This window comes from Branchiostoma floridae, chromosome 19 (genome assembly GCF_000003815.2).
Source record: "Branchiostoma floridae strain S238N-H82 chromosome 19, Bfl_VNyyK, whole genome shotgun sequence".
NCBI classification, from domain to species: domain Eukaryota; kingdom Metazoa; phylum Chordata; class Leptocardii; order Amphioxiformes; family Branchiostomatidae; genus Branchiostoma; species Branchiostoma floridae.
In genome coordinates, this window is record NC_049997.1 from 6,825,877 (window position 1) to 6,837,977 (window position 12,101).

The following is a 12,101-nucleotide window of genomic DNA, read 5'->3' on the forward strand; positions in this document are numbered from 1 at the left end:
TGGGGTGGGTGTGGGTATCACTTAAAACTATTTTTAAAATTTCATTGCGTCTTTCCAATATTACTGTGAGAGTGATGACCCTAATTGGTGGGGTGGGTGTCGGATAAACAAATTGATATCTAAAATGGTTAGTTTGTGCGAGTTCATTATGGCTAATAATCCACCGCAAGAGTAGAACCCCTGCTTGAATCGTTCATGAGCCCGTAGCTAGATAAGGCTAAGTTGATCCACAATGTATTTGCCTAATCATCTAATCTCCAAGCAGATCTTATGATGCCATGAGATAGTATCAAAGCTGGCCAAAGGGAGTCAAACGGGCACCTACGGGAAGTTTGATACTACTAGTATACATTACGTACCGTGGATCTGGTTGGAGATTACCACATCTCTCTGTATCCCTGCTTGAACCTTGTGTTCATTAGCCCATATATTGATCATCCACATATAAGTTCATCCACATTGTATTTGGCTAATCATCTACTGCAATTATCTCGTGAATCTGCTCCAGATTTCTCTGTATCCCTGATTGAATCGTGTGTTCATGATGCCTTAGATGAGGCTAAATAAGTAAGTTCATCCACAGTACGTGTATCTGGCTAATAATCTACCGCAAGAGTCTCGTGCATTTGTTCAAGATCTCTCTGTATCCTCGCTTGAACCTTGTGTTCATTAGCCCATATATGATGGTTAAGTTCATTCACTGTGTATTTGGCTAATCATCTACTGCAAGAGTCTTGTGAATCTGTTCCAGATCTCTCTGTATCCTTGCTTGAATCTCGTGTTCATGAGGCCATAGATGACCGGGTTTAAGGCGGCGTTTCCGGCCCACAGCAGCATCCCCACCAGGAAGGCCTCCTCGGGAACGCGGTCGCCGTTCTCTGCGATGACCATCACCGTCATTGGCAGATTGCAGATGACGTAGCTCATGAAGACAGCCACCAGCATCTTCAACATCTCCTTTTCGGCTGCGGAGAGACGAAGTCGTTGCTTCGGTTTCTTCTTCAGTGGAATCCTGCCAAGTACTCTTGTGTTGGAGCTTCCTCTTCTCGACATATCGCCGGAAGTGAAGTCGTGGACCGTGGGTTTGGTGTGAATGGTCGTGCTGAAGTTGCTGTCGTGGTCTTCGCGGATGTACGCTTTCCCTCGGCGCAGCTGCCGCCTCTTGTTCCCACTGCTTGCCCCATCGGGTTCAATCATCAGTTGCCGTTCGGATTGGGGCGACATCTCCTTGGGTGTCTCTTTCCCTCCTCTCGATGATGATGATGACACTGATGGTGTTATCTTGTCGCTGATGGTAGATGTCGTCAGGCTGATGGGACTCATGGTGTCGTCTTCAGTAGAAGACGTATGACTCGCCTGTGGCGGCCCCTCTTTGTCCAGATGTTCAGGCTTCAGGTTGTCCTGTTGACTCTTGCTCCAGGTGCACTTCGTCATGACCGTGGTGGAGTGTACGGTTTCTGGCACCCCCGGTAGACAGTCTGTGTTATCTTCCACCAGATTTATGTTTAAGGTAATCTTCACGTTGTTTCCTCTTCCCAGGCTGCCTTCTTGTATCTCCAGGGCGATGGAGGACCGCTTTTGACTCGTGCTTGCTGTCGGGGTGTCGAGCGAAGGTGGCGGGAGCTTGATTTTCGGAGTCGCCGCGCGTCGATTGTGCTCCAGCATGGTGTTCTTGCTCTTGCGCAGCGCCAGGCAAATCGCAATGTAAGATGCCAGACCGACGAAGTACGGGAGGATCATCGCCACCAGCGCAGCTATGATCTTGCCCAGCATACTGTTGGTCTGCACGGCCGCGCAGCGCTTCAGCTTGTCGTCGTACAAGACGTCTCGTTCCGGATGCAGGTGGAGTGGGATGAAGGCGAGAAGAGGCACCAGCCAGGCGATGGCGACAAGGATGCAGACGGCCTTGGTGGAGCTCATGGCGGGAAAGCGGTAGCGATAGAGAACCCGGAAGAACCGGTACACGGCGATGCACCCCATGTGGCAGAGTGACACGCCCCACAGGGCCGGAGTGGTGTAGGATTGGAGCACACACAAACCCCAGGGGAGCCGGAACTCAGGGTTCAGCAGGGCGAGGATCCACATGGGGGGATGCAGGGCGGTGAAGAGGACGTCCGAGACGCTGAGGCTCGCCAGGGGTATGTTGTCCCGCCTGCGGAGACTGGGGCACAGCACCACCGCCAGGATGACCAGAAGATTCCCGACGATACCAAAGGCAATGACAGCTGCAGGACAAAACAAAAAAACAGATTTACATTTTAAAAATAAATTAAGGTTTTGCTGCAGTGCCAATTGCAAGGTAACATTCTAGGGGGCTCAACATCAACAGTGACCTTTGTCTTCCCAAAATCTACGCACATAGCAAATATCATCGTGATCCCTGATATCAAGAGGTTCTTGAGTTATGCTGACCACAAAATTTCATATACAAAGACACACACACACGCAGACAGACAGACACACCCCAACAATATGTACATTTTCATCGAGATAAAAACCTATGCTTTAGGTTCCACTGCAGCGCCATAGGAAGCAGCTACGTTGTCAATGAAGGTTAGACATCCAGGTAATAAGATACACAAAAAAACAGTTACTCAAGCAACTGGATATGATTTTGGAAACGGTCAGACGTTTCAACTAGCAAAATCAAAACCATTTCCAAAATCATATCCAGTTGCTTGAGTATCTGCTTTTTGGCGGTGAGTATCTGCTTTTTGGCGTAGCTACGTTGTCTATTATATAACTTGACCGAAACATAACCTTCTTGGCAAAGGTGAAGACAGAAAGGTAATTGTAGCCCAGAGTCTTTTCAGACGGCAAGGACAGTGAGTTCTTAAGTTAAAAGTCACTGTTTCTAGGGCATAGTGTTGGAAAACGGAGTCCAGATATCCCTCTCTAGCCAATGTCTTTTACTTCCCTACGCGAAGTCAAGAGGGGAGTTTGGATGGAGAGACGAGAATCGTGCACAGTACCCGAACTTCGTGCATGCAGCAAATGACAAAAAATAGCCAATTTTTGCAATTACGAACAAGAAAGCCGTGGTATACATAAAGTCCCTTGAAATTTGATTACGGTCATTTTTGTGAAATAAAAACACCATTATTTGTAGGGAAGAAAGTAAATACGTGGTTAACACTACTGGTTAACACTACTAATTACAAGACTTAGACATAAAGTAATCGTGGTTGCGACGTAGAAATCATTTTATAATATTGGATCAAAGAGGATAATCTTATTGGGGTTGATATTGGTGTTAATTGTTGTCCGTTTCGTAAGCGGTCGTTGACATTTCAAATGGTCGTCGCAATAACGCTGAAACCAGTAGCACGTCCGAGCGTTTCATAACTTGGGGGTGGGGGGTGTTGGGGAAGAAGAAAACATGTATTTACAGCAACATTTCAATTACAAGCGTACGATAGTATCGCAATAAGTTAAAAATTTAATGTCCTTCCTGCACCAGATGGTACATGGAAATCTCCGTTTCAGTTGCCCTTGGGCCACACAATGTTTGAGCAATCACTACAGCTGGGTGCAAGCCCAATGTTGGATGTTCAACTTCTGTACTCTTTCCAGAATGCTGAGTGCTACGCAGAGACAGCAGAATGTACCAAGTCTTTTTTTGACTCGGCCGGAATAGAACTCACGACCTACCGAATGCAAATACTTTAACCACTCGGCCATTGCACCGGTTAGTATCGTTATGAATGATAAAAATAATATTGAAAAAAAAACGAAAATGCACCAGTTTGTGTTGGAACCCGACTCAAAAGGTCCAAACCGTAATCTCTGGTCAACTATGCACAAAATATCACGTTGTGGACCGAGCGTGCTAATACAGTTGAAGTGATAAAGGGTGCTTATATCATAGATATTAATTACGAGACGGAAATGAGAGACGCTGAAGACATTGTGAAGAATGTCAGATCAAGGTGGGATGATTCCTGTGTAACAGCATGTATGTAATAGTGATACTTACGAGGGGCGTTCAATAAGTAATGCCCCTGACCCATTTCCAATCGCAGGAGATTAATGAAACTTGGCACAGTTATTAGTCTTTCTCTTCATAGGAACCACTCAGAGTTATGCATTTCTCCCATCGTTTGATGCAGCTCTGGACACCGTTTTTGTAGAACACCCCAGGTTTGTCCTCCAACAGATGCCTCACTAATGGTAGAAGAGGGACGACCAGGTCTGGGAGCTGTTTCCACAGACTTCCGGCCATGTTTGAATTCAGGATGCCCGCGTTTTACAAGGTCATATGATGAGGCATCATCACCATAAGTTTCTTTCATTTCATCAAAAGTCTCCTTTGGTGTGCGTCCTTTCAAATACAAAAACCGAATCACTGCACGACACTTAACTGGCTCTTTTTCACACCTGGTCCATTTCACACCTGACTCAGTTCAAACACCAGTAAATCAAAAACCACAATTAGTTTAGAGCTGTTTTTTGCAACATGATCTATAGAGATATGAATCATTACACATACAAAATTTCATCTAGATCAGACAGCTGGAAGTGGGTCAGGGGCATTACATATTGAACGCCCCTCGTATATACACCACTTCATTCCTAGTCATACCTAGCCTGTACCAAACTTGGCTCCCACACAGAAGATCGCCAGAGGCGAAGTTACGTTGAGGGTAATTATAACTAGACAAACAAAACGAAAATCGACCTCAAACAAGAACGCAACCGGTACAAACCAGTGCACCAACAGCCTGCATTGTCCAACTCGTGAACAGCAGTGTATAGGTTTTATTTAGCATTAATCATCTTTTTTGTTGTTGTAAATTGGGGATACACTCGTATAATTGGATTGGCAAGTTTTACCTTGTAGCGTATATACATGTCTGCATTCAGTTATATATTTGTTTGCTTAATAAAAAAAGATCCCCAGCTCGGTCTGGAGAGGATCGACGGAAGACCGTGGTTGGCTATTTGGAACAAGGTCTTCAGCTGCACCTTATAGTTACGTCACAGGAGGCACACCGCCTCCACTCTCATGACGTCAGAAGGAAACTCTAGAAATGCTCAAGAGATCTGCAGGATCTTGTAAGCTCAACCCTTGATTTGAAAACTATGTCTGACCTAACTCAACTTTTACTTAGAGGTTCACCCTCTTTATCAAAGGAAACAAATACCAACATTATGCATCATATTTAAAAAAAAACAGTCACATACACTCCAGACCAAACGTTTCCAAATTGATTGAACATTGTCCTTTAAAATATTGGATATATATATATATATATATATATATATGATTGTTGGATCCCCCCCCCCACTGCTGTACTTTGTTTTGTCCTTTGTTTATCTTATTTTCGAATGTCCCAGTGGTGATATTAGCTCTGCTAGAGTGCATTCACCCTGTGTCTTGTCTGATACGTAAGAACCGATCTCGGGTTTCCCTTTTCTGCTCCCGATCTTACAAAGTGCGTACACAATTATGTAGGAATTTGATATTCAAAGCTGTGATTGAAGCAGTTCTTAATTTCACAAAGCCATTGAAATGAGATCTACAAATATTCTTCATGATTGATGTCATCAAAACCAAGCAGAATTGACCCTTTGGTTATATGAATAAAGCCTTAACCAGCAGGATAAAGAATTCGATCCTTGCTGACCTGTTCGAAATGACATGAAGAAAAGAGAAAATCGAGCTTAGTTGATATTTGATTCATTTGACATTTAAAACCACGAATGACCTTAATAAGCGAAATAGAGCTTTCCTGATAAATTAGTTCTGATATGTAAGAAATGATTAAAGGACATGGCATGAACAATCGGGCAAAATGAGCATTCTACTAGTTAGGTGATTCGTGTGAAGCAAGAATGGTACCTCGTTGAGTTTAGCATTGAAGATATGGTTGAAGCAGTCCTTAATTTTACAAAGCCATTGAAATATGGTATAGAAATATTTTTACGGTTGATGTCAGCAAAACCAAGCAGAATTGACTCTTTCATTATATGAATGAAGCCTTAACTAGCAGGATAAAGTATCGTTAGTTTCTGACCTAATTGAAATGACATGAAGAATAGGGAAAATCGAGCTTAGTTCTAGCCTTTATTAATTTGATATTTAAAACCATGAATGACGTTGTTCTTAAGAAGTTAAGGATGAAGCCTTATTAATAAGTGAATTAGAGCTTTCCTTAGTTCTGAGATGTAAGAAATGATTAAAGGACATGTTATGAACAATCGGGAGAAATGAGCTTAGGGCTAGTTTTGGTCCGTGTGAAGCAAGAATGGTACCTTGTTGAACAGGATTTGACATTTAAGGTATGGTTGATCGGGAGCAGTCCTTAACTTAACAAAGCCACTGAAATATGGTATAGAAACATTTTTTTACGGTTGATGTCAGCAAAATCAAACAGACTTGACTCTCTCATGGTATGAATGAAGCCTTAACAAGCAGGATGAAGCATTCGTTAGTTGCTTTCGAATTAATTCTAAAATGTTTGAAAAGACATGACGAATAGGGAAAATGAGCTTAGTTCTAGTGACATTTGAAACCATGAATGACGCTGCCCTTAAGACTTTAAGGAACACATCATCAAGGAAGTACGGACACCTAGAAAGAGTCCTTTTTTCCTAGAACTATTCCAGAGCGGAATGCCCTGCCTGGCCCGGTGTAACAGGACCGTGGCGTGGTCACCCTGGTCGGTAGACCTACGTTTTGCCATTTTGTGACACAGTTTCCGTTTTGGTAATGTGTCCCTAAAATGTTCCTGACTCAGAAAAAGTTACCGAATGTTTTATTACCAAAATAAGAACTGAATGCCCTGCCTGACACGGTAGTAATTGCTCCCACCGTGGAGTCTTTCCGTGCAGGAGGACTGCCACCCTAACACGGGACCTCACCACCCCCCCCTCAACGGTAATACTACGCTTCAAGCATAGCTTATTGATGAAATCTTAATGAGATTTCATCAATAAGCTATGCTTGAAGCGTAGTAATTATTTATCAATCTTAGATACCAGATACAAGCATGGTAGAAAAACATCATTCACTGGTGACGTCCTAAATACCGAAATAGAAATGATAGAAATTATTGAAATGATTGTGTGCATGGTTCAATGACGTCGTGTAATAATGAGCAGCATTTTTGTGTGGATTCTCCTGTCGATTTGACAGATGAGGAGGCAGACAGGCATTTGCCTGTTCGACTGACCTGCACATGACTTTTTACGGTAAAGAAGAAGTGTGCAATTCATTCTCCACCCTCTCGTCTATTGGAGCACCAAGTCTCACAGGGGCAACTGTATGCAACGTGTGAGGCGGCTCCAGCAGATGCAGCTTTGTTGTTCGGAGTATCCGTCTCCTAGGAGGACTTCCAACCAAGGATGTAAGGGGTTCCTCCTACCCCGACTTTTGTACCATGGCCACCAAAACACAGAATAGATCCTAAAATCCTACTAATTAAACAATATAGGATAGTAAAATGCAACTAATTCAACTAACAATTATATAGGATGATAAGAATCCTCCTGTCACAATCTTTTCTAATTACAAATCAATCTTTTATGTATCTACTTATCATAGCATTATGATAGCTGTCGGATCTAAAGATAGTCAAATCTACTTCTGGTATCTAGTATCTTGAAAGTCAACGTACGGTGTCGTAGGATTTTGAATCAGATTGTAATGGACCCAAACGCTGACAAGGATGTAAGATTGCGCTTCGGGGATCAAGACAGCTAGCTGAGGCTCAAGTTATTACCATAGGGATACAGGGATACAGATGCTGTTGCGTAGGCAAGCTTTGAGTTCGGCATGATGTTAATCCACCTCTGACCAAGGACGTTATATAGTCCTTGCTCTGACTGAATGCGTGAGCTAGGCAAAATATAACATTGACGTTTTTTCTTTAAGCTAGAGGTACAACGCGGCTACGTACGCCGAGCACACTAGTACTGGGTCACCCCTAACTTCCTCCATAGTTCGGTTACGTGCAGCTGTAGAGGCTAGCTAGTATCTGTATCTGTATCTGTATCTATATAGCCGGTATAACCGCCCTTCGGCGTAACACACCAGCTTCGCAGGCACGCGGTGCAGCAGCAGCTGGTTATATTACACTGAACGATCCGTCACACCTAACTTTTGCACATCTATCTGCAAGCGTTCTTTAAAACTATCCAGAGAAGATGCCCCTAATGTGCTTGGTGATAACAAGTTCCACTCTACGATAATTCTGGGAAAATATGAATTTTTGAACACATCAATCCTAGGTTGGTAACTCTTGTATTTGAAGTCATGGCTTAGTAAGTACAGTCCTTGCTCTCACTGAGTTCGTGAGCTAGGCAAAATATAACATTGACGTTTTCAAGTTCTTTAAGCTAGAGGTGCAACGCGGCTACGTACGCCGAGCACACTAGTACTGGGTCACCCCTAACTTCCTCCATAGTTCGGTTACGTGCAGCTATAGAGGCTAGCTAGTACGTTCAGTGCAGTAAGTCACAAGAAAGGTACAGCACAAGCAACCTGCCTCTAACACTAGTAATGGCACACGGTTTACAATTTCGAGGAGAAGGTTTGCCGAGGAGAAGGTTTGCCGAGGAGAAGGTTTGCCGAGGAGAAGGTTTGCCGAGGAGAAGGTTTGCTTCCTCTTACAATGCAAGCTGTGACTATGGATAAACAGCCAAGAGTCTTAACCTTAGCTTACTCCGCTTGGTACCGACAATTGTATAGAGATCATGGTTTTAGGCAGCAACTACGGAAGCAGATTTTTGTCGATCTGCTCGAGTACTCACCGACTATGATGACTAGAAAGGTGTAGAAGAGCGCGGTAGAGACGGCCATCCTATCGGGGATTCGCGGTGTAAGTCTTGCCTTACATAATGTATACTATATATAAAAATCGGTCAGAAATCGTATTATGAGAGATGGGATTTTAATAGAGGCCCCGAGGTTTTAGAAAATCGTATTGACTTCAAAGGTTTTGTTTTATTGAATGTTACTTAGCATGTAAGATTTTATGGAAAAGCATGCTAATCGCTGGTTCAATCTTTTCGCAGGCTATAGAACAATCGGAAAAAACAAGCTTACTTGTGGTCGTTAATTCTGTACAGTAGGAATAGCCTCTCAAAGAGAAGATTTCGGTCTTCAAAGGTATGGTTAAAGTCGTCTTTGATATTGCAAAGTCATTGAAATATTGTATAGAAATATTATTTACAGTTGATTTTTGCACAAATCAAACAGACGTGACTCTCTTATGGTATGGAGCAAGAAAGAAGCCTTGATGATCAAAATTCAATGAGTCGATTCTATATAACGGGGGCCGCCCTAAGATGCCCCCTGCCCTAAGATGCCCAGATTTTTTGCTGATCTTATTATGCATAAGTACGCCGTGTTTGTTGCCACTGACTATGATGATTAGAAAGGTAAATAAACCAAGTCCAAACAAACAGCTTTTTTCTATTAAAATTTTGTTTACACATGTTCACTTCCCCTTTTTTTAAGACAGAATTTTCACAATAATGTTGGTACTGCCGGATCACCGTGGTCACCTGTTACTAGGTATTGGTGGCTCGTGGCCATAAATAAACAACCAATAAAAACAGCCGCACAACTGTCATACACATAAGAAACAAAGCTTCACAAAACACTACAAATATTGGTCTCCAAATGTTTCTTGAGTAGAAGACCGGCCATAGAAAAAAAACAACATAAGCATCACCGCCGTTGTTTTCCCCAGGGAGCGTGGCCCCGCAGGTGGCAGACGAGCGAACGCCCAAAAGATTTGTTACTTTAAAAATGATTCGTACCGTCTATAAAAATGAAACTTCACAGAGTGATGTCGAATATGTTTCCCAATACGTACACAGAGAGTGTTTGTGATTTTGGTGTTGTAGTTTTTCTTAATGATTTTGTTAGTCGGGCCGCCGCATTCAGTGCATTTCGCCCATTTCCCATGAAAATACGACCTGGATTGTGAATGATTTAGCCCTCCTCGCGGGAGACAAGAAGCACGCACAATCACAATTCTACTGTCAAAAGAAAGCTTATATATCATAAAATTAGAATTTTTATTTATGTTTGTCTAAATTGGTCACCAGCCTCCGAAGAGAGCAAATTCCAAAAGCAGGGCAAGTTAGGGCGCAATGTTTAACGCGGCTCAAAATCGGAATTTATATTCACGATAACGTCCTCGGTGTTTGCCAGTTGTAACGCGGAGGGTGAAGAGTTCATGAACAGTATTGATGCCTTCCTTATTCAAGTATGGTCTTTAGATATGAATGTGTTAAAAATTCATTGATCAAAACTTGACCACTCTTTGGCAACTAGTGATGGAGCGCCGTGAGTTCGAGCGCGTAAAAAGGGGGGGGGGGGCATCTAAGGGCGGTCCCCGTTACATATACCATTCATAAATCAAAATATCATACGGCTGTTCCAAACTCTGTGAATTATACTGTTGAATAAAAAGAGATGTAACGTTTGGTTTCATGTGCGGGCATGTGTTTGATTCCCAAGATGTACATGTTCTAAAGAGAGTGAACTGGCTTAACGATGCACACCCCAGTTCTTCCGAGGTAGTGCGCGACAAAAAAGTGACGAAAGGCTTCCGAGGGTCAATGTTTGAGTTGAGATTTCTCAGGCTATTCGGTACCGACATTTGTATAGATCATGGTTTTAGGTAGCAAGAGGAATTAAGGTTATGTGGAGCTACTCACCGATCATTATGACCAGGAAAGTGTAGAGAAGCGCCGGAGAGACGGCCATCGTGGCCGGGTAGCGGTCTCAGCAACATAGTTCGTTTACGGGCAGAGGGTAGGTACTACTTCGTTCAGCGCAGTAAGTCTCAATAAATCATTTTCAGGAAAGGTACAAGCAACCTGCATATGACACTGGCACACGGTTTACAATTTCGAGGAAAAGGATTGCTTCCTCTTACAAGTTGTAACTATGTCTGCAGTCTGGGCACCGACATTTGCATAGATCATGGTTTTAGATAGCAAGAGGAAGGTTATGTGGAGCTACTCACCGATCATTATGACCAGGAAGGTGTAGAGAAGCGCGGGAGAGACGGCCATCGTGGCCGGGCAGCGGTCTCCACCACACACACAGAGAGAATCTTCTGTAGGGTTCTGAACCCGACTCTCTCACTGCCGAATCGAATGACGAACGCAGTACGGTAGCCAATCAAAACCCTCCTAGCGTGAGGCTATAGGTGGACTCTCACTGCACTTGGGGCACCGGTGCGGCACTGCGGGGTTCGTAGATGACTCAACGAATTTCAATTTACGTTTTGTGTATTTTGTTGTTTTCTATGTCATATTGTTGCGTATAACGCAATATCTAGATTATTAAAAGTCGCGAAAATATCCAAACAGTGCCGCAGTGAACGAACCCCGCAATGCCGCACCGGTGCCATTTACATCCAAATATTAAAGTTCTTTTTTTTTTTGGTCACCACGTAACTGGACCTGAAGGCCACTCAAGGTTACGGGTTACACGATTGTAACTGTAACAGCATCTCTTTGCCCTAGGTCAGAAACATCATGATTGAGACCAGCCCAATTGCTCACTATGAGTGAGGACTAACTGACCCAATAGGCGAAGCAGGGGTTACGAGGACTGTTCGGGAGATTCCCTACCCCATTTCGGCCGGAATGGTTTGATCCGCTCATGTTCGCACATGTGACGGGCTCTTTAACGTTTTAATTCTTGTGTAACGTTTCTAGTTTTCCTTCCTTTACTACTTTATTACTTCGAGGTCTTTGAAAACGCTTTTTGCCTAGAAGCGCTCACGTCAGACCCGTACATCTGATAAGCTGCCATGATGACAAGCCAATTAATCTATTCTTTCTAACAATCAATGGAAAGGCGACGTTACGCCCCAGGGTTTACGTAGGCGTAAAACCGCCAGCCGCCCCAGGCCTACGTCACATTTCCTTAATATGCAAGCAGATCCAACAGAGAAACTCACGATGCCAGCGTTTTGCAAGGTCATATGATGGGGCATCATCATCATAAGTTTCTTTCATTTCATCAAAAGTCTCCTTTGGTGTGCATCCTTTCAAATACAAAAACCGGATCACTGCGCGACACTCAACTGGCTCCATTTCACAACTGACTCAGTTCAAACACCAGTAAATCA

At 43.4% G+C, this 12,101-nt stretch overlaps 1 protein-coding gene across 1 annotated transcript; it reads right to left on the reverse strand.

The window, feature by feature from the left end:
- Positions 1-720: 720 nt before the first annotated feature.
- On the reverse strand, positions 721-11,034 carry LOC118407141 (G-protein coupled receptor moody-like). Its single transcript, XM_035807560.1, has 2 exons — positions 10,986-11,034; positions 721-2,225 (listed from the first exon to the last, which is right to left on the reverse strand). The coding sequence occupies exons 1-2, from the start codon at positions 11,032-11,034 to the stop codon at positions 721-723; spliced, it is 1,554 nt and encodes a 517-aa protein (XP_035663453.1).
- Positions 11,035-12,101: the final 1,067 nt, after the last annotated feature.